The sequence below is a fragment of the Monomorium pharaonis genome, chromosome 7 (genome assembly GCF_013373865.1).
Source record: "Monomorium pharaonis isolate MP-MQ-018 chromosome 7, ASM1337386v2, whole genome shotgun sequence".
Lineage (NCBI taxonomy): Eukaryota > Metazoa > Arthropoda > Insecta > Hymenoptera > Formicidae > Monomorium > Monomorium pharaonis.
Window position 1 is genome coordinate 21,276,088 of NC_050473.1, and position 23,680 is coordinate 21,299,767.

Consider the following 23,680-nt stretch of genomic DNA (forward strand, 5'->3'; position numbering starts at 1 on the left):
GTTTTTCCTTTTTCGCAATAGTTAACGAGTTATTTATTTGTAAAATTTGCTGTATTAGTAGGCCTATCGGCAAATACAAACGCGCCGGGTGAGCGCGCGGCGAGATGCGGCTGCCACCCGGCCTCGAGCTTTGAGGTTGCTAGGCGTGCGGAAGAAATTGTTTACAACAGGCGACAATGGCGACGCAATGGTAACGCTAGATTCTCTCTTTGACTTATGGTAGTTTCTTGCTTTATTTTAAATGAAAATAATATTTTCTGACGACAAAAAGTATGTGTGTACATGTACATACATGTGTACCAAAAAATATCAATCTTAATGCTTAAAGAAGCGATTACTAAATTAATTTGTTTTTAATAAATAACGATTATATTTAATAAAAAATATATTTTTGATGATAGTTTTAAACGTTGTAAATTGTTATTATAAATTTAAAAAACAACTGTTTTCATATGCTCAAAAAAAGAATTCATACTTCTTCAAAAAACATTACAAAATTTTATCAATTAAAATCGAAATAACAATCAAATAAAATTTTTGTTTTATTTTTATATTCTTAATAAAAAATTAAATAACTAGAAAATTTATATTTTTAATAAAATTAATCCTGGAGAAAATGATTATTCTTTAGCTCGCGATTGTATGTACACACACAAACATACATATTACATACTAAAAGTTTCTTGACTTAAATAAATATTGTTTATAAGTTTTCAAACATTTTATAATTTCATATATTCGTAAATCTACATAGAGAAAATTTCATAGAAAAATTATGTATGATTTATTACTTACGATGGTAACCACGAACTGTAAGAAGAAATTTCAGAGAATTATACCATATAAATGGTGTAAATACTATCGTAATTTAATGAAAAATATAATAAAAATTTCCATAATTTCTTTTTGGTTTGCGTTTACTACTTACCATAGTAATTTTTACTATAAAGTTTTCTCTGTGTATTATAAGCTTATCACAGAGATTAATTTTAATAAAAATATAAATTTGCTAGTTGCTTAATTTTTAATTAAAAATATAAAAACAAAACAAAAATTTTATTTGGTTGTTATTTCGATTTTAATCGATAAAATTTTGCAATGTTTTTTGAAAAAGTATAAATTTTTTTTCGCGCACATGAGTTTTTTTTATTTATAATGACAATTTACAACGTTTAAGACTATCATCAAAAAATATATCTTTTATTAAATATAATCGTTATTTATTAAAAACAAATTAATTTATTAATTGCTTCTTTAAGCATTAAGATTGATATTTTTTTGTACACATGTATGTACGCGTACACACATACTTTTTGTCGTCAAAAAATATTATTTTTATTTAAAAAAAAAGCTAGAAACCATAACTCAAAGGAAGAATCCAGCGTTACGCGTCGCCATTGTCGCTTGTTGTAAACAATTCCTCCCGTGCGCCTAACAACCTCAAGGATCGATGCCGGGGGCGGCCGCATCTCGCCGCGCGCTCACCCGGTGCGCTTGTATTTGCCAATAGGCTGGACTAATACAGCAAACTTTACAAATCAATAACTCGTTAACTATTGCGAAATTGGAAAAACAGTAAAAGACTTTTCTGTTCAGTTTAATGCGCTTTACTTGCTCATAAACGTTCCATAAAGTTTTACCAGACACCCTATATATATATATATATATATATATATATGTAGCCGTATGGACGTGGTTGTTTCATTTTTGAGAACATGTGCATGCAGCATGGTCATTATATACACATAAAAGATTTCATGTTCGATGGCCCAACCTCAATTGACGTCAATGAAATCACTGTGGAAGTAAGATTTTTTTTTCACTATCCCTTATCTGAGATCTCGCAATAAATTTTCATATAGATAATTATAACGTTTTCGACTGGACAAAATCGAGCTGGGTTAACCCATCTCAGTTTCTTTTCCTTCTAGAGCCAACTAATTACAGTTATTCCATTCTTCAAAAGAATAGCTGTGATTGCCCTAGGACATCATTAGTCGCTCTCGGAGCGATTAACCCAAAGCCAGTCAAAAACACTACCCTTACAGCAAAATATTTGTGGGATTTCTTCAAGCTATTTTGTCAGGATATTGCAATATCTCAAAGATATTTGATAAACGTCTCAATATCCATGGCATATTATTGGGATGTACTAATGTCCGTAGTTAAGAAAACGTGAAGATATCGTAAAGATATCGTTAAATGTAATAAAATATATTTTTATCTTATCCCTAAGATATCTGTGATTATTGTCGATTAGTAAAACTTTGAGAGTATATCGCAGGATAATTATAAGATATACTCAAGATAATTATAATAGGTAATCGGGATTTATACGGGAAAATAGTTTAATAATAATAATAGCTTAATTTATATCATTTATTTAATATCTATATATCAACTTATATATATATGTATATACATAAACAAGAATAAGGTAAGCAGAGACTGAAGACCGCATGAGCATGCAAGGCAAATACATGCAAGTGCTAAATTAATCTGATATAGCGCGGCAGAATCATAGTCAAAAACATTCGTTCATCAAACGAAGTTGCCTTGTATTCTCTCAATTTGCTCAATTCGCGGAGATTTGAATTTTACAATGTAAGGCATTCAGTGCGGCCTCGGCTTGTCTCATTTGCGTTTGCATCAAGTTTATACTCATCTTAATCTTATTCGGCACCGTGTTTCAGCATACCCAGATAGCACAGAGATGAACAAAAAATCATAAAGAAGTCATTTTAAAGAATACTTGCAGAAATAGAAAAATGAATACATAAAGAATTCTTGAGGAATTAACCACAATTAGTTCACATTAAAGTATTCCTTAAGAGTTCATTGTAATGAGCACCTTGCGATTTATTACTTGGGTGAACTCAGTACAATATTTTTCATGGCCATTCCGAACATGGCCATTTCGAATGTGGCCGTTTCGAACGTGGCTATTTTGAACGTGGTCAAAGGAGGATGTTAAAAAAGGTCGATTTTTCGACTACAAAAAGTACCTAAAATGAGTTCCATGGATATCTATGAGTCGTATAAGAAGTGGAAATGATAGTCTTTTTTTGGAGATCTGTCGAAAATCTATCAAATTAATGGAAAATTGCATCTATCCGGAGACAAGTCGAGTCTGTGGTGTTGTAAGCCGATTACAACTATATCTATTAAAATTGCGACACGCATCTTTCGAAAGACGTTGCAAGAAGCACCTCTTTCGAAAGACGCACAAGAATCCGGCGCGCTCACGGAAGTCCCAATTAACTTCCGTGAGATTACAACAGCGCACTCGGAAGCAGTTCGTATCGCCCTAGAAATAGGCCCTACGCTGCAAAATCAAACCGCAAGGCTACCGCGTTCCGATGTCGAAACGCTTAGCCTCGCGGAAGCTACCGACGCCCGGTCACGCCCCTGAAATTGCGCCAGATATCATAATATATAAACGCGACCACGCCGTAACCGAGCGGAGAGTATCATAACAGCGACCGAGCATCGTCGCATACCGTAAACCTTATCGCGAGTGTTACGTGACATCAACACAGCTGACTGTAAGCGCAAGAGAAAGAAATAAAGACAACGAACAAGAAAGTAAGAAGCGTCTTCTTTTCTCTCATACACCGAGCCAAACCTTCATCCTTTGGGTCCTAACCCTTCAGGCAGAACGATCCCAACTACTAACGGGAAAGAATTCCCAAAACGAGCAAACGCTCACAACAGTGGGATGGAAGAATTTTCAGTCAAACCAGCTTCTGGTTAAATACTTATCGAATAGTTTTTGAGATCGCTAATGTTTCAATATCGGAATCCTGAAATTCCAAATGGCAGATTTAATATGGCGTGGCAGAATATTAAATATTGTCACGAATACCACACTCAGCCGAACCCAGAGACACGAACGAGGACGTAGTGGATGGTGTCTCCATTTTTTAACTTTTTTTGTTAAAAAATTTTTTCATTTTGTTTTTTAATTTTTTTTATAATAATTATATGTTTTTATAATAATTATAAAAACAAAAAAAAAACAAAAAACAAAATAAAAGTTTTTTAACAAAAATAGTTTAACAAATGGAGACAACAACCACAACGTCCTCGTTCGTGTCTCTCAGTTCGGCTGAGTGTGATATTTGTGACGATATTTGATATTTTGCCACGCCATATTGAATCTGCCATTTTGAATTTCGGGATCCCAATATTGAAACATTATTAGAGATCTCAAAAACTATTGGATAAGTATTTAACCAAAAACTAATTGACTAAAAATTCTTCCATGCCACAGATTCGACTTGTCTCCGGATGAGTGAGGCCCGATTGGACACGGACCCGATTGGACACGGATCCAATTGGACACGGATTCGATTGCACACGAACTCAATTGTATACCGACCCGATTGCGCAGCGACCCGTTTGCACACAGACCCGATTGCACACGATACGATTCCGCATTGCAGAATAATGCAAAAACAACGTAGATAGCACAAAAAATTTAGCATAAATTTTTATATATATTTTACGAATTTGTTTTTAAAAGTTATATAATTGTTTTTCATAAACTATTTAGAAATAATACAAAAATTATTTTTAACAATATATAAAATATATTTTTAAAATGTACTGAAAAATATTTATGGTATATAAATTCAAAATATTTGATATATTTTTGGATTATAATTGCATAAATATTTATTTTTAATATTTTCATAAATATTTATCATAATTTTTTTATACTTGGCAAACTCAGACATAAAAAAATACGTAGAAAATATTTATTATATTTTTCTTTCTTATACATATTTTATAGTCGCAAACCCATGTGGTATGGAAAATGCTTTGTGCACACACACGCACATACACACGGGGAGGTGCAAGGGGAGCTTTGCCTCCCTCCCGCACCTACCCCGTCCAAGTCGCTAACCCATGTACTATCTGCAATGCGGAATCGTATCGTGTGCAATCGGGTCCGTGCGCAAACGGGTCGGTGCGCAATCGGGTCCGTGTGCAAACGGGTCGTGTTCAATCGGGTCGGTGCGCAATCGGGTCGGTGCGCAATCGGGTCGGTGCGCAATCGGGTCGGTGCGCAATCGGGTCGGTGCGCAATCGGGTCCATGTCCAATCGGATCTGTGTCCAATCGGGTCTGTGTCCAATCAAGACCGTGTCCAATCGGGACTGTGTCCGATCGAGACGGTGTGCAATCGAGACTGTATTCAATCGTGTCCGTGTCCAATCGGATCTGTGTCTAATCGAGTCCATGCCCAATCGGGTCCTTGTACAAACGGGTCGTGTGCAATCGGGTCGCTGCGCAATCAGGTCCATGTGCAAACGGGTCGGTGCGCAATCGGGTCCGTGTCCAATCGGGTCCGTGTTCAATCGCGACTGTGTCCAATCGGGAAATACTACTGTGTCCAATCACTTATGTGCGCAATCGGTACAGTTCCTCTCCGGATAGACGCAATTTTTAATTAATTTGACAGATTTTCGACACTTTCCACAGGTCTCCAGAAAAAAAGATTGTCATTTCCACTTCTTATACAGCTCATGATTAATCAAGTAATCAAAAATTTGATTACTGATTAATCAGGTAATCAAATAATTTTCGTCTTTGATTATCGCTTATTCAAATAATCAAATAATTTTCATCATTGATTATTGATTAATCAAATAATCAAATTGTTTAAAAATGCTCTATTAAGCGGGTCGGGCGGACAAGGCGAATAAGAAACTTTGCACCGCTCGTTATTTTGCAACGGAATCTTAACTTAAAACAAACTCGCCTTGTACACACGATCACGCTCAGCAACAACAATTCTATCGACAGCGAGCCCGCTCGCGCGCCAACGCGCCGCGCCGCGCCAACGTCACCGCACCGCGCCAACGTTACCGCGAACCAATCGCGAGCTCGGATCTGCCAGCGCGCCTGGCAGATCGGCATCGTGACACCGGATGACTTCGGAGCCACCAATTACACTTGTCGTTTCGGGGTCACCCTGCCAAAATTGACGACGTGACAACCCATTGGCTTTCAATGAGGTCAGATTTGCCTCCCTCGACGAGAAGCGGAGAAGCGGAAAAAATTTCCCTTAGTCTTGATATGAGCGCCGTCGAGTACTCGTTGATATCACCGCGTGTGATCGCTAAGATATAATAAGTAGGATATAATTCAAAGTGTAATGTATCAATTTTATGTAAAGTAAAGTTTGAGTGCATAAGAAAACTCTGTGCAAGTGATTTTCTATCCTCGCTCACTTTCCTTAGTGCTTCAAACACAAATAATTTTTGTCTTTGATTATCGATTAATCAAATAATCAAATAATTTTCGTCTCTGATTACTGATTAATCAAGTAATCAAAAATTTGATTACTGATTAATCGAGTAATCAAATAATTTTTGTCTTTGATTATTGATTAACCAAACAATCAAATAATTTTCGTCTTTGATTACCGATTAATCAAATAATCAAATAATTTTCGTCTTTGATTATCGATTAATCAAATAATCAAATAATTTTCATCTCTGATTACTGATTAATCGAGTAATTAAATAATTTTTGTCTTTGATTACTGATTAATTAAGTAATCAAATAATATTAATTTATTATAATTTTTCTGCCGATCTCTGCTGGCCACTGCATAAGACCACGGATCAAGGGTTAAAATTTTATTTTTATATTTTTTCAATTCTTGGAAGCTCTATTCAAGTTGCGAAGGCCCAAAGGACTCTCTTCAAATGACAAAAATACTACACTTTGCTGTTAGATAAACCTATTGAGCTCACTATACACATCCAGAGATAATTTGTTACTGTGGGTGATTTTCTTTTATGAGCTTTTTGGTGTAAATTTTCTCACGAGAAGGAGAAGTGCTGCACCCTCGCCTAGCAGCGATTTCGCGAACTACTCGCGGCTGCTGCGGAATAATGATATATATATAAGTAAAAAAGTGCAAAGAGAGAAAAGTGATATTTGTGGCGAAAAGTTTTTCTTGAGAAAAGAAAACGCGCGCGCGCGTAAATGCATTATTTTATTAAATCTGTGAAAACATAAATTTTATAAAATAAAGAAAAAAATCAATCTAATCGAAACTATCAAAATGGATCTCATATAAGATATTTATGATATCGCTATAAATATTATTATAGTAATATACCACAATAACATTTAAATACTGTTTTTAAAAAATGTTTATGATATAATATCAAGAAATATTTCTATAACGTTTCACATGTAAGTATCTGAATACGGACATTAACTGTTTATGTTACATTTTTAAAACGTATTTCAGTATGAGTCTCTGAAACATTTCATGTTTCAGAAAAACATCTATGAAACACATTAAATACGTTTTTTTGTATAGTGGGATATTTTTTCACTGGTACAGTGGACAAAAAAGCAAAAAGGATTTAAAAAATGAGTTTATCACAGCCACTGGCAAAGTACTCAAGGATATCTTGCTTCAAATTATCATAAAGACTGAAGAGATTGGTCTTCAAGTTTATTGCATTACAAATGACATGGGCAGCGAAAACAGAGCAATGTGGAAAGCATTTGGCGTTGTATGTAAGCGTGAAGGTGAATATTAAGGTGAGAACTAGTGTAGAACACCCTGTAAGAAAGAACGACCGGTTATTCTTTATGCCAGATCCAGTGCATGTGTTTAAAAACATCCGTACCATGCTTGTAAGCAACAAGACAATTTACCTACCAACAGCTATTTTAAATGCTAAAAATCTGCAACATCTTGAAATAAATGTGAAACATACAAAATTTAATGGAATGAGTGGAAATTGAAATTAAAGATTGCCTCTAAACTTAAATCATCAAATTTAAATTGTTTAAATAATTTTACAAAAATAAAAGTTTCCACTGCTAAAGCTGTGTTCAACAAAAAAACTGAAATTGGTCTACAGACATATTCCCTTCACATGTGCGACATTGGAGTAAAGACAACGAGAGGCCTTCATTTGCGCACAGTACAATTGAACACGTTGCAATTGCCCACCGTGCTATTAGACACGAAACATTGCACACCGTTCAATTGCACACCGTTCAATTGCGCACAGTTCGTTTGGACACAGTTCATTTGGACACAGTTCGATTGGACACCGTTCGATTGGACACAGTTCGATTGGACACAGTTCGATTGCGCATCGTTCAATTGCGCACCGTTCAGTTGCACACCGTTCAATGGCACACCGTTCAATTGCACACTGTTCAATTGCACACATGTCAATTGCACACCGTTCAATCGCACACCATTTAAGTCGCAAATGCTTTTTACACACACACACACACACACACACACACACACACACACACACACGGGGGGGGGTGCAAGGGGGGCCTTCGGCCTCCCCTCCCGCACCCATCCCGTCCAAGTCGCTAACCTATGTACACATTGCAAACGCGGCCATAATATATAAATATTAATATGCATTTGATTGAACTGTGTGCAACTGACATGTGCGCAATTGACATGTGCGCAATTGACATGTGTGCAATTGAACGGTATGCCATTGAACGGTATGCCATTGAACGGTATGTCATTGAACGGTGTGCAATCGAACTGTGTTCAATCAAACGGTGTCCAATCGAACTGTGTCTAAATGAACTGTGTCCAAACGAACTGTGCGCAATTGAACGGTGCGCAATGTTTTGTGTCTAATAGCACGGTTGGCAATTGCAACGTGTCTAATTGTACTGTGCGCCATTGAACCTCTCCTAAGACAACAGCTTTTTTTGCACTTGTTAATTTTTGGTTTAATTTTGTGACTAACAGAAGTCCTAAACTAGCTCTCAGTAAGAAAAAAGAGATGGACTACAACAAAGGAATTAACCACATAAAGAAGACTACAATGGTGTTCCGTTTTATGAAAATTGGCATTAAAGGACATTGGAAACAATGTCAAACAGGAATGCGTATGGTTTATGAAACTGTATTTCTTCAAGATTATTTTCTAAACAAAAGAGATTACAGTTTTCTTCTTCTTGGACGCTTTACTCAAGATTGTCTTGAAAATATATTTTCATGTATTAGATTTAGATATGCGTTTCCGAATGTCTTCCAACTGAAGCAAAACATGTAAAACATTACTATCAGTCAAAGCTGCAAAAATTCAAAAAATTCAAGTTATGATAATGTTGATAAAAATAAAAATGAAGAAGTAAAAATGGATTTTCTGAAATTTTCAAAAAAATAGCTGCAGCAAGGCAGGCTGAAAAAACTGATAAAATACTTTTAAATCATCAGCACTGTAAATACCTCGACTGCAAGACCATCATTTGAATCTTCTGGATCCGTGGGAGTGGCCAATTATTTATGATATAGCTGTTGTACACACAGTTAAATCTACCAATTAAAAAATTTGTGATATTTGCTTCCAGTCTGTTCTGTGGCATGGTCACAATTCTCATTCTTCTGCTTTAGTAATAAAATTAAAGAGTTACAAAGAAGGAAACTTAATTGAGGTATCCGAATCCGATGCTTGCTTCAAAGCCATTATAAAAGCTGAATTATCTTTCAGGGAAACACAACTACTTTTAGTACAGGCAAAAGAAATAAAGCTTGTTGAAATGTGTCTACCTGTCATGATATTAGTCGCAAAATTCTTATCAGGTTTTTTCAAATGAGACTAAAAATGTATGCATTAAAACAAAAAGATAATTTAAAACATCTTTTGTCAAACAGTTGCATTCAACAGTAAAAGTATGAGCATGTATACAGCTGTTCTATAAATAACATTTTTTTAATTCGCAATATAAAATGAACTTCATTTTATATTATTATTTATTCTATCTGCAATATAAAATAAATTGCAATTTTTTTGATTTACTTTATATACTTTATTAATAAATACTGTAACTGTTTTATTTTATACATTTTATTAAATGTTAAATATAATTATATTTCTGTTTTATATAATATTTTATTTGTTTAATTATTGTGATATTTAAATACAATATATTCATATTTTTAATTAAAAGGTGATGTATCTGGTTTTTGTTTTGCCAAAATCTTTGGTTAATTTTAGTTATTGTATGTATTAATTATATCTTAATAATTTAAGATAAGTGATGTTTGTATTCAATTTTATGTTCACCATGAATCACTAATAAGCTTTATGTTTCATAAATTTTATATTTATAATTATATTTATATTTTAAGAATTAATACTAGTTGGATCCTTCTTCAATAAAGTATGATTAAAACCGTTTAACAAAAATAATTAATTGTTCCTTATTCTGATAACATATATTTTATTCAATTTTATTACAGTGTCCGGATCTTTATAATTGCTTTTCATTTACATTAAAACTCAGATAATTCTCACTTGTAACGTCATAATTCAGTTAAATGCACATTTCTTTTGCATTCTCACAAGTGAGACTGAACTGAGCGTTATACCCACAATCTGAGCGCTTTCAAGACCTTGTGCTTTATTAAGTCTCGCATACTGTTACGTGTGAGATGCACGTAATGTGAGAGAATGGATCGTACTAATATTTTAAAGTGTTTTACAGACTTTCATCTAACTGCTAATGGCTTATTGTTAGTACAGAGACGGACTCTAATCATCGAGAGGGATCCTTATATCAAAGTCGGAATAAGTTAGCATCGTCCAATCATAGGAAATGCTTGTAAGGCGGAAATAACTATTGGTTGATTTCTTAAAAATAAATTAGGAGAGAATTTGATAATTGATATCTATGTCATAAAGAATAGTTTGGGTGGGATGCAGGGATGTTTACAGGAGGAAACAGACAAATATTAAGTTTAAAAAGACCGCAGATAGAAAAGGTTATCAATAATTAAGGATCTGGGATGATATGTCGGGATAGTTTTATGACATAGTTTGTACAGGGTGATTAGTTAGAAATATTTTAAAAAGAGAATTTTTATCGTGTCTAGGCACGTAACAATACTCACATTAAAAGTGAAGTTAGTATATTGTAAAGTTACGGAGCATATTCTCACTTACGCGTTCGTTTTAATCACTGACAAGAGAACCCGTAAATTCTGATTTTAATGAAACTTGGCATAAATGTAAAAAGGGTGAATACATGAATTTAGAAATTTTTAGTTGGTGCCCAAAAACGGTTTGAAGGGATAAAACCACCCTTTAAAGTTGAGACATTTTTGCGGTTTTTTGATATACCTCGTAAACTAAACAAAATACTAAAAAATGTTTCATACAAAAGTTTTACAGCATAAATACTTCCATTAAACTACGCTATTCATTTTTCGGAAAAAAAAAAATTTTTATAAAAAAATTTTTTTTAAATAAATAGCATAGTTAAATAAAGGTATTTATACTGTAAAACTTTCGTATGAAACATTTTTTTATATTTTGTTTAATTTACAAGATATATCAAAAAACCGCAAAAATTGTCTCAACTTTGAAGGGTGGTTTTATCCCTTCAAACCGTTTTTGGGCACCAACTAAAAATTTCTAAATTCATGTATTCACTCCCTCTACATTCATGCCAAGTTTCATTAAAATCTGAATTTCCGAGTTTGCGAGGTTCTCTTGTGAGTAATGATGTACTATGTTAGTATATGTGGCGGCACGCCACAGCGCGACGCGCGCGCGCGCAGCGTCCGCGGCCGGGTCACCGACCCCGGCGACTGCGAGTAGTGCGCGCGGCCGCCACTAGGCGAAAGCGCGGCGCCTTAAACTCGGGAGTAAAATCACAACACCTGGTTTACATAAGGAGACCACCCACGACGAAGGATCAAGCTAAGCTTCCTACGCGTATAGTGAGCTCGAGAGGGTCTATACTAGTAGCTTCTGTTTTTCATAAGAAGTACCTCAGGGCCTTGGCGTTCTGATATTCGGCGCAAGAGAGCTCCGGTATCTTCCAGGATCTCCTCCAGGAGACACATTCGGGCATCCTGTCCCGCTGTCGCCTACTTGACTGCCGTGGTCTACGGATCCCGCCTTCAGGCATCTCCGGGTGCCGCCTAATTCTTCCACGACTGGGCCTAACTACTTTGGAGGCAGAGAGGCCTACGGCAGACGACAACCAGAACAAATCATCTTCCGAGACTGAGGCTTACGGCAGACGACAACCAGTCAGCGTTGCCAGGTGTGGGGATTTTTCCCCACTTTTGGGGAATTTTTAGTGTCAGTGGGGAAATGGGGAATTCACGAGAAAAGTGGGAAATTTCAAATTTTTGTCTGTTCGTTCTCGCCGCATTTCTGAACTAGTGCAATAAGTTAGAAAGAAAATATATTTGTTTCGTTCTAAAAGCCCCCGCACACACTTTTGCATAACGCATAACATAAATGTATAAGAAATTTGATTGGTTGGATTTCTTATGCACTTTGCTCATGGACCAATCAATTTGTTTATGTACATACGTTATGCGTTATGCAAAAGTGTGTGCGGGGTCCTTAAGGTGCCTTTTCACGCTGACGCTTGACGCTCATTTTCAGCGTCAAAAGACATCATGTGACTAAAAATGACAAATGGGTATCTTTTTATTTTTAGTCACGTGATGTCTTTTGACGCTGAAAATGAGCGTCAAGCGTCAGCGTGAAAAGGCACCTTTAACTTATTGCACTAGTTCAGAAGTGCAGTAAAAACAAACAGACTAATTGATGACCGCACCGTCACAACTAGACTGATCCAACTGACTGGACTTTGCTGAGCCTCCGGAGAAGGTTATACATTATACTTAGTCTTGTTTTGATTATTGCTTTGTTGTAATATCACATCATTTATATTTATTATCTTAGTTCTCTCTCGTTTTCAACTTTCGTTGAGATGTCGGAATCGGATACTAACATTGACATTGTGGCGGTATGCCAGCCGTCTAACAAGAAGAGAAAATATTCTCATAAATTCCGTGAAGAATAGAAGACAAAATATTCATAGATTGAAGTCAGCAAGAAAGGAGCCTACTATTTCTTTTGTAAAGTGTGTGCCAGTGATTATTTGGCAGGAATTTCAGCAATTCGTACACACGAGAATTCCAACAAACACAAAAGTAAAGAGAATAGAATGAAACTTTATTTAATTAAAGCTATAATTACTTAAGTCTTTAAATTTTAATTGATCGATTTTTTGTTTTTTTATTATAGGTAATTGCAAATTAATGAAATCCCAAGTTTCTGTTTTGCAAATGCCAGCTGTATCATTGTTTAAAACCAAAGAAAAGCAGCTTAAAACTTTTCAATTAAGATTGGCATCGTTTGTCGTCGAGCACAACATATCTTTTAATGCAGTTGACCATTTGATAAATATTGTGCGTAACCTTCCTTCCGATTCAGACTTCTTAAAAGATATGTCGTGCAACCGCACGAAGTGCATTGCTTTAGTTAAGAATGTACTTGGCAAAGAAAGCCTCCAAAATCAGGTAATAATGATGAAAGAAAAACATTTTTCAATCATTATCGATGAATCAACTAATGTTGCTTTAATCAAGAGTTTGGCGATCTGTGTAAGGTATGTTATTAATTGTCGACCTAAGGATTATTTTTTGCATTTGTTGCCTGTTCCTGAAGCGAATGCAACTACCTTACACAGCACATTGATCGCATTTTTCCACGAACATGAGATAGATTATAAATCAAAAATGGTTGGTTTTGCTGCTGATGGAGCAAGCGTAATGATGGGCCAACATCATTTAGTACAAGCTTTACTGAAGATATTCCCGATTTGAGGGTTTTCAAATGTATTTGCCACTCTTTAGCTTTATGTGCTTCACAAGCCTGCACAAAATTGCCAAGAACACCTGAAACACTGTTGCGCGAAATTTATTCGTACTTTAAGTACAGTTATAAAAAAATCAGCCAGTTTAAAGAATTTCAGGAATTTGTAGAAGCACGCCCTCACAAAATTTTGCATTCATCCCAGACCCGATGGTTGTCTTTGTACTCTTCAGTAAAAAGAATTTTGGAGCAGTACAACGCTTTAATTCTTTTCTTCAGAATGACAGCCTTCGAAGAGAAAAACCAGCAAGCTGAACACATTTTTGATAAACTTACCGATCCTTTAATTAAGCTTACATTTCAGTTTTTAAAGTTTGTGTTGCCCCTTTTGTGATCTCAACTTGTTGTTCCAGGTCGAGTCATTTCAGTTGCATAATATATATCAATCCATGTATACCACGTATGTTACAATATTAGAATTTTTTATAAAACCTGACTTAATTAAAGTAGACCCTCTTGGAATAAATTATAATGATTCCCAAAATTATCTGTCATTGGATGAAATTTATCTTGGTGGGGAAGTGACGGCGGTCCTTATTGACAATAGTTGCAATATAAACGCGGAGTCATTAGTTGTTTTTAAAACAAACTGCCTACACTTTTACATTGAGGCTTTAAACCAAATCAACAAACGGTTTCCATTTGACTCAGAATTTTGTAAGGGTTTGAAGGAATTGGGTTTTCTCAATCCTGCAAACATATCAGGCACTAAGACTATAGCTACAACAGCAAAGTTTTTCAAAAATTTTGTTATTGATATAAACCTCTTAGATAGGGAATTTCGTTTGTTGCGCAATCAAACAGATTTAGACTTTTCCTTGAGCGTTGAATTATTTTGGGGTAAAGTTTCCACTTTAAAAACAGCTAACGATACTCCCCTATATCCAAATATGATTTATTTCGTTTCAGGATTGATGACATTGCCTCACAGCAGTGCATCAGTCGAACGAATTTTTAGTGCAGTAAATTTAAATAAAACTAAACAAAGAAATAGACTGTCCACTGAGACAATTAATAGTATTCTCTTTCCTAAGCAGTTAATAAAAGAAGATGGGAATAGCTGCTTTAATTACAATATTTCTGAAAGCATGTTGGCAAAATTTAATAATAGCATTTATGAATAAGTATTTTGTTCAAAACCTTAATAAGATTATTTATATTTGTTCCTGGTATTATAAAGAAGGGAGCGTCCCAGATGCGCACAAATCGAAACGGACACCACCAATCAGATTGCTGAGTTAGTTAGAGTTAGGATAAATTTATAGAATTTGATTGATGGTGTCCGTTTCGATCTGTGCGCATCTGGGACTCACTCATAAAGAATGTTATTTTTGTTGTTCATTTTATATTATACGTAAATATTACGTTTAAATATTATAATAATGTAATATATTATATATATATATATATATATATATATATATATATAATGATAATATATTAAAAATTATAGAAGTAAAAATTAATTATACCTATGTAAATTAATTTTTACTTTCATAATTTTCATTTATTTTATATATTTTGATACTATGTGATAATATTTATTTCCATTATTTTGAATAAAAACGCTATTTATTATGCAAAATACACGCATATTTTGAATTTTATTTGTTTATTTGATACATTTTCCATAAATGGGGAATTTTTTGGGAATTATGAGATAGCTAGTGGGGAAATATTAACCGAAGTGGAGAAATATAATCAACTCTGGTGGGGAAAAACTTTTTTGGGACCTGGCAACACTGCAACCAGTACGAACCATCTTTCGAGACTGAGGCGTACGGCAGACGACAACCAGAGCGAACCATCTTCCGGGGCTACCTCAAGATCACATTAATTACAAACTGACATATTCACAGTTGTACCAAAGAGATTAAATATAAGAGCACGCATTATTATATTTTAAGGGGGCCTTCTGATTGATCAACCAAACCTAACCACTCCCCTATAGTATAAAATACTCACATTTTTGTGTAAAATAGCGAGAGTGGATTAGGCCTACTGGGGAAACCACTAAAAAAAAACGCGCCAAGCTATCTATTTCGGTGGTGCGGAAACGATAGCGTTTCCTCGAAACATCCACAGGTATAGTTTTGTTTCTTGTAATATTTTGCGTTTTATCATACTTACAAATTCTACATTGACAAAGGACAACCGTGAATTTGCGGTTGATAGTTTCTTCTTGTCAGTATATTATAGTATTTGCCGCATCAAATTCATTCGTCGTCTCTTATCTTTTTTTTCATACAATGGTAAATTAACGAATCGTCTGTCACGATTGATTCTGTATACATTCTCTTTTCGTAAGTATCTTATTAGAAAATTACGAAATGCACGAAATATTTATCCATAATATAACACTCTTCGTAACACGATAGAAAAGTATGCTGATCTAACGATTTCGTGATAAATTATACGATACGATCGTAATTATACTTGGAGATGTTAATGTCACCAGTATGGTTAACAACAAAGCGTTTTCTTTCGTAATTATACAATAGAGAACTTAAGTTTACGAAATATTCTAACAGAACTATTAAACACGATGTTTCCGTAGATATTTTGTCATATTCCAATGAGAAAATATACTTTCCTAACAGGAAACGAGAAAACAATAGACAATGATATCACTTTTTGAAATTCTTTTTTTTTTTTTTATTCAGACAAGTAATGGATTACGAAAGAGAAATCAATTAGATTCTCGTATTTTTGTTGGTATCTATTCTAAATCAATCAGTGAAAATCTGTCGTAATTAATAATGAAATTAAAGATAAAAGAAATTCCGAGTTCCCTATCGTTATGAAAGAAAAACTCTTCGTTATATTAATAATATTTGATATTGAACATCTCTAAGCATAATTATCATAGAAGGCATAATCTATTGTGAAATCGTTACATCAAGAGATATTTTTCTATCGTGTTATGAACAATGAGTGTAACATATTATATGGATATATATCGCGCATTTTATAATTTTCTAATTAAATATTTACGAAATGAGAATATATGAAGAATCAATCGTAGATATTAATCGTGATAAACCTTCGTTAATTTAACATTCCATGGAAAAAAAACAATAAGAAACGATGAGAGAATTTGATGCGGCAAATATTATAATACATACACTTATAAAAGAAAATTATCACTTTAAGAATCAATCGTGAATTTATGGTAATTTTTTATTAATGTTTTCATCAAGGATTTAACAGTACGACACAATTCGATAAGAAACAAAGTTAGAATTGTATGATACTGTAAATAAGATATTTAAGAAAAAGAAAGAATCTTTCGTGAATGTACGAAAAACTTTTATTAATTTACTTATTCACAATTACGATAGAAATTAGATTATATGTAGATTCCATAAGCATCTATCGCTTTCGCTCTTTCGACTTTCTTAATCACAGCAGTTTATTACGGTTTTAATTTGTCATATCTTTGCTAACTCCTAATTTGTCAAGTAATCGCGAATGTGCATAGCTGCCATCGCCACGAGTGTTGGCGCGGTGCGGTGAGACGCGAAGGCGGCGAAGCACAGGCAGCGGCACCGCTTCTCCTTCTTCTCCCCGCCGCCGGCAGCCAATGCTCGACACAGTGGGCCGCGCTACAGCTCGAGTGTCTCGGCTCTTCACACGGCGCGCTCTCATTCGTACGATTTGAAAAATTTATATCTCGATTATTGATAGACCTAACCCAAGACAATATTGGACTTTTATGTTCATCTCGATCCCGTCTATCTTTCCATTACGGGATGGCTTCCGATTACATTATACTCTGTATATATATAAGTAGTAGGACTATGAGAGTTCTAACCCAAGTTGGAGTGGGGATAAGGGGAGGGGAGAGGAGGGTAATTAATAGAGGGGAGGGTAATTAATTGAGGGGAGAGGGTATTTAATTGTAGGGGAGAGGGTATTTAATTGTAGGGGAGAGGGTAATTAATTGAGGGGAGAGGGTATTTAATTGTAGGGGAGAGGGTAATTATTTGAGGGAGAGGGTATTTAATTGTAGGGAGAGGGTAATTAATTAAGCGTGGAGAGGGTATTTAATTGTAGGGGAGAAGGTAATTAATAGAGGGGGAGTATTAATCGGGGAAATTAATTGAGGGGATTAATTAATCTATCGCGAAAGGAGGGTTATCAAATAATTTATTGGGGAGAGGTGGGGTTAACCTGTCATAAATTTCAAACTTTCTTTTTTTTTTACTTTTGTTTATTGTTTCTTTTAACAAATTACCCTGTCATAAATTTCAAACTTTCTTTATTTTTTCTTTTGTTTATTGTTTCTTTTTAATGTCTGTCATAAATTTCAAGATCCCTTTGTTTATTGTTTCTTTTTAACAATTGACCATGTCTTAAATTTCAAACTTCCTTTTCTTTATTATTTCTCTATAACATATTACCCTATCATAAATTTCAAAATTGTTTTTGTTTATTGTTTTTCTAACAAATGAGAAACTTGTCTCAAGATGTTTTCGAAAGTCCTTTGTGCTCACCATCACCGCCGCTCAGGTAAAGAGACTTTATTATTTCATATATGTAATGTAATTTTTATTTGATTATTTATAATTTGAGTTAGATTACATATGCATATGTATTCTAATTTAAATTATAAATAATTAAGTAATAAAAATTATATTACGTATATTCCACCCCAGTTACAGTTTGCTCTTTATCTCTCTCTCTCCCGCTACACTAATCATATAAACAGCGCCCTTATCTTGGTTGCTAGCGAGCGCCGATATCAGGCTGCTAGATTTTATAAACATTAAAAATATATGTTAGATTAAAAAATAAAAATATAACATTCGGATACTGTAGTATGCGTTTAATATTATACCTAAAAATTTCTTTTAATTGAACGTGTCGCAACATGTTAAATCTTAGCTTCCCCTTCTTCTAAAACTCTTTTCATCAAAATCACGTGACCAATGTGATTATGCACATTACTATTAAGATATGGTGGAGGGGTGCATCATATAAGAAGAACATCGCCATACATCAGTCGCTCATTACGAATATCCTCATTACAGTCGCTCATTACCGAACGGACAACAAAGAATAACGTTGGCTGCTGGAGTCAATTGGAAAAACTTACTTCTCAAAGATGAACTACTACGTTCCAATCCAGGAAAACGAAGCTCGTGATAAACCGTAAGTATTTCTTAATTAAATCAAATTTTATTACATATTTATTACATATTTATTACATATTTATTTAGATTTTATTTCTAACTCGCATTTTTTTTTCTTTATAGAACAATATCACAACCGCGCCATACACCTCGCATCCTGAGAAGGAGATTTCCTCTTATGGCTACATCCTACAAGTACTTGGAAATGGGAATCAGCGTGGGGTCTGAGCCTTTTGTGGAGATGATTCTTGGCGACAACAAGGGAAATCAGCTAATTTTGCCATATATAACATGGCAAAAATTTATCGAGAGACGTGTGGATATTGAAGAACTCGTACGAGCAACTATACCATCTTCGAGACTTTTTATTTGTGATTTAGTAATAGAAATTGTAAACGTACACGATATCGTAAAATTAACACTGTGTAATACCTGTATATATATGAAACCCTCAACTGTACAATTTTTATTTAATCTCGAACACTGTGCTGAATCTGTATATAATCAATTATATCAAAATACTTATAGTGTAAGCAATAAATATAAGAAGTTTATTACTATTTTGCGTCAAAATTATGTTACTAATAAGTATGATGCTATAAAAATTCTGAATGAAAATTACGATAAAACTTGTATCATAGAATGCGAACTAGTGACTTATGCATCCGATAATATTGTATATGATGCTTTACATAATTAATAAATATGTTTTTGTATAAATGTTAAAAATTATTTAAGAATTATTCCTATCTCCTATCAATTATCCTAATATATAAAATTAATTTAATTTGTTAAATGTAGTTTTTATTAAACGGAGAAAAAAGAAAGGGAAATATGATGGGGAAAATAAAGTAAAGTAAAAGATTGTATATATTTTATTTTTTTTTTATTTTTTATTATTAGACCACCAATTATACAGTTTAAATACATTCTGTAAAGCGCAATTGTTCACATGATTCCGACAACGTAAAGTATGCGTAACATCCATTTTATTTAGAGGTTTTATATTTTCGTAATGCACCTCGATATTTTCGACATTAGCGTCCTCGTCCAGAAGCAAGTCCAACAACCATTCTCGTTTCTCACATCCCTTAACGTATATGACGGGTGTTGTTTCATTCCTCATCAGCGCTGCTGTAATCAAGTTTTTAGCCATTCTGTATGGAATCATTCCACCCTCCCATGATATTCCATGATGATGCGTAAGCAACCACGATGCCAAGCGCTTGTCAGCGTTGCTAAGTTGATGCCACGGCATGGGATGTTGAAAAATGTAATGTGAGAGTTCGACGCCATTTTTGAGAGAGGCAAATTCCTTCACGACAAAGCTTCCCCTGACGATGAAGTCTTGCAGATCCACAAACGTTGGTACAGACATGACTGTTATCGTTGAGAAGACTGATCCACATCAATGCGCTATACATTCTTATATCGTCTCAAATGTATTTTTCCGGAGAAAAGTGTGGTGGTGTCGTCGTCGTCATCTTAGGTAATTTTGCGCACAACGTTGGTCAACGGATTGTACTGAACTATGCGATCGTGTATGATGAGACAGTACGCGGTGGTGCTCGCGGGTACGTTCTCTTTACAGTCAAATTCTATACGCACATCTACAGTTGCACTCTTAATCGATTCGTTTTGTCGAGAGCAATCGATAATTACAAACGGACCTTTTTGTCGAAAATTCGCGACAGATAGATTCGGCTCAAGATTATCATATCCATAATAGTCTTTACAGAAACGTGTATACATATCATACAGAATTGCCCATCTGTTTTTATCGAAATCCAGATTCATATCGTCATACGGATAACATTCCGAGTTCAGATACAGTTTTACATTTGTCAGTTTGCAATCATTGAATCGACTCGCGTCCTCAAGCATAACGTTCTTCCGACCAGCCTGCAGAGCGAAGACGACGTAACGCGGCTTCTCGAGCTGAGTAGCGGTCTTGATAGCCCATGTATGTTTGGTTGTGCGTTGCAATAATGGAAACTCATACAGATCCCATGAGCGAAAAGCCATGCTGAGGTATCGCCCACTTTCTAGAGCACGCAACATCGACAGTTTATTTCTCTCATTCAACAGCACATGCGGCATTCGCCATTGTACTTTGAATAATTCAATTTCTGGTTCCTGCGCTGGATCGCCGACTAGACAATTATTATCGTTGCGTGCGCGTATCAAGATCAACTCGTGACGAGCGTTAATCACCACGCGTTTGTAATCTTCGCAAAATCCCAGTAGCATGTTAAGTGGCACACAAAAATTAAAGTATCCATTTACATGATACCACGGATCCCAACCAGCGTTATTCGCAATTTTGGTTCTGTTAGTTGACATGGTCATATAATTCTTGAGCGTGCTGGTTATTCCAATGTTTCTGTTACGATCAATCTCTACACCGTCAAGTTCATATCGAATCTCATCAAACATAAACGCGATGCAATTATTCCCCAATGTCACACTAGATCCCGTAACTGTTTTTTTTATCGTAACTTTTCCCTCGATGTATAGAAAACTTTCAGACGGTAACGTGTATAAATCTTGATGTTGTATAGGTATTCTTATCTCATCACTGTGATCAAACGTTGTATTGGCAAACGGATTGTACGTGTGAGTCTCGATCTTGATGATGCGATCATCGAAGATCGGTTCATTCTCGATGTTTAAAATGTCCGTCATTGTCGTACTGCGAATCCCAAAGATTGAAGAAATGCAACGTTTGACGCGGTAAGTTTCTTTTTCTCAGTGCAAACTTCTTTTCTTGATGATTGAAATTTACTACTAAATGTCGGTTTTGTAAACGATGTGTTATCTTTTACGTGCCCGTTCAATACGAGCATCTCACGCTGCGTCTACACAAACGTTATCGTCGTAGTCGTCGTACGTGCAATCTGACGGTGATTTCTTCTCCTTGAAAATTAAGCAATCGTCCGTGCTGATCGACGACACGTATCATCAAATCCGAAATGCTCCGTGCGGTGATCGGCAGATAAATGATCTGCCTTGGTGTGTCCGAGATCTTATATCCTGGTGCCACGTTCGGAGAAAATTCGTATATTGTATGCACACGCTTGTCATTACTGTATGCGCTCGAAGTCACGTTACATTCTATGCGGATAATGTTTACGTTGATAATGTTAATTGATAAGTCTGATTTGTACCATTTTCGCGGCTTTAATATACGATCTGAAGAAAATCCTAGCAACGATCCAATATTGTTGGGCTTGCTAAAATTTATTTTATAGGCGCATATTATCTCGCTCTTCATCGTATTGTTATTCGCGCGAAGTACTATCGGGAAATCCTTATCACCGCTATCTTTATCGACATCGTTGTCTTCAAGTGGGATGTCATCATGCGATATGTGTGTAACGCTACCATCGTCTTGTTTTTCATTATCATTAGTTGCATATTCCAGACTTTTCAGCATTTTGTGTTTCAAAAACTCGTTTATGGCTTGCAGTTCGTACGATCCCTCGGGAATCGTAATTTCCACATCTTCATCAAAGTAAAACTTATTATTCGAAGCATTTACATTCGGAATCGTATTGTAAGTCTCAAAGTTCATTAGATCGAGCTCGTAATTGTTATCGCTCAAATCTATAATTGGAAAGTATGTTGTAGTGAGGACGCTGTCCTTCCCAGTTAGCGTAAGTATCAACGACATGATTGAAAAACCGTCCAACGAATACTGAGTTAATTCGCATGCTGTCGAGCTTTAAATTCATACGCATCGACTGTTCGGAGAAACTGTAAACACAATTGCCCACAAATGCTCTGATTGTAGGTTTGATAGGACGTTCGATTGTACTCTATCTTTGTCACACCGTCTCCGAAATATCGTACAAGTTCTTTAGGTGGCCGAAGATTACCAAAACTATCGAAATATATCACGTGATTGTCTCTCTTTGCGTACGCTACCCAATGAGTACCGGGACCCGTTACATCATCCAGGTTTACGATACCGCTCTCATTTCGTCGTGGACCGCTTATCGGTAATGCGTCACGCATGAAAACATCTCTAAAGTATGGAATACGCATACAAATAGCCAGTTGCTGCAGTTGCACATTTGTCATTGCACCCGCAGGCATTTTTAACGTTTTTTTGACGTTTTTTTTTTCCTTTCGCTGTTACACCTTTTCCGTATTTGTATGGAGCGAGGTACAGTCCCTTTCCACCTGTGTATGGACCAAGATACACCCCGCGACCTTCCCTCGTGTGATTGTGACGTTGTAACTCCTCGAGCTGACTTCGCGCGACTTTATCATTCACAGCTTTTGCCACGCTAGCCGCTCCACCGATCATGGATCCGAGTGCGCCCAATAACGGTAGAATCGGTAACATACCGCCTCGTTTTGCTGTTGGAAGTACTCGTTTCTTTTTCGTTGTCTTTTTCTTCATTGTCGTCTTCTTCATGCCCATACCAATCTTTGTCTTAGCTTTCATAGCTGCCCAAACGGCAGCAGCAGCAGCTTTCTCTTTTAGAGCTGAATCTTTTGCGATTACACGTCCTAACGCTTTCGTGGCGAGTACCTTATCCGCCGCGTGTCGTTTAGCGAGATTGTTGTTATGAGAATAAGCAATATCGTGTTCGCGGCACGCTGCGTCCAATGGATTTACACCCTGATCGCCTCTGGCTAATCGTTTTTTCAAGTGTGTTCCCGGACCGCAAAACTGATATCCAGGGATATGTAGCTCGAAAGGAAGCGCGTTTATCAAGCGATTTAACAAACCACAACCCGATGGCATTCGCTACAATTCTTTATCAACGGTGTGGGACCGTTGAAATCAGGAATATCAGAGAGATGTGATAACAGCGCAAATATCTTTGCTACT

General features: G+C 35.5%; 3 protein-coding genes and 1 long non-coding RNA gene across 4 annotated transcripts; 3 read left to right on the forward strand and 1 right to left on the reverse strand.

The window, feature by feature from the left end:
• Positions 1-3,320: 3,320 nt before the first annotated feature.
• On the forward strand, positions 3,321-10,195 carry LOC118646747. Its single transcript, XR_004964196.1, has 3 exons — positions 3,321-3,713; positions 6,849-6,850; positions 10,186-10,195. It is a non-coding gene; the product is annotated as an uncharacterized LOC118646747 (long non-coding RNA).
• A 2,560-nt stretch (positions 10,196-12,755) lies between these two features.
• LOC114254132 lies at positions 12,756-13,830 on the forward strand. The gene is made up of 3 exons (XM_036289758.1): positions 12,756-12,791; positions 12,867-12,978; positions 13,073-13,830. The coding sequence occupies exons 1-3, from the start codon at positions 12,756-12,758 to the stop codon at positions 13,651-13,653; spliced, it is 729 nt and encodes a 242-aa protein (XP_036145651.1). The 3' UTR covers positions 13,654-13,830.
• Positions 13,831-18,066: 4,236 nt separating this feature from the next.
• Positions 18,067-19,557, forward strand: LOC118646743. Its single transcript, XM_036290326.1, has 2 exons — positions 18,067-18,856; positions 18,961-19,557. The coding sequence occupies exons 1-2, from the start codon at positions 18,810-18,812 to the stop codon at positions 19,535-19,537; spliced, it is 624 nt and encodes a 207-aa protein (XP_036146219.1). The 5' UTR covers positions 18,067-18,809; the 3' UTR covers positions 19,538-19,557.
• Positions 19,558-20,322: 765 nt separating this feature from the next.
• On the reverse strand, positions 20,323-21,522 carry LOC118646663. The gene has a single exon (XM_036290114.1). It carries the CDS (start codon positions 21,520-21,522, stop codon positions 20,323-20,325), a length of 1,200 nt encoding a protein of 399 aa, XP_036146007.1.
• Between the last annotated feature and the right edge of the window lie 2,158 nt (positions 21,523-23,680).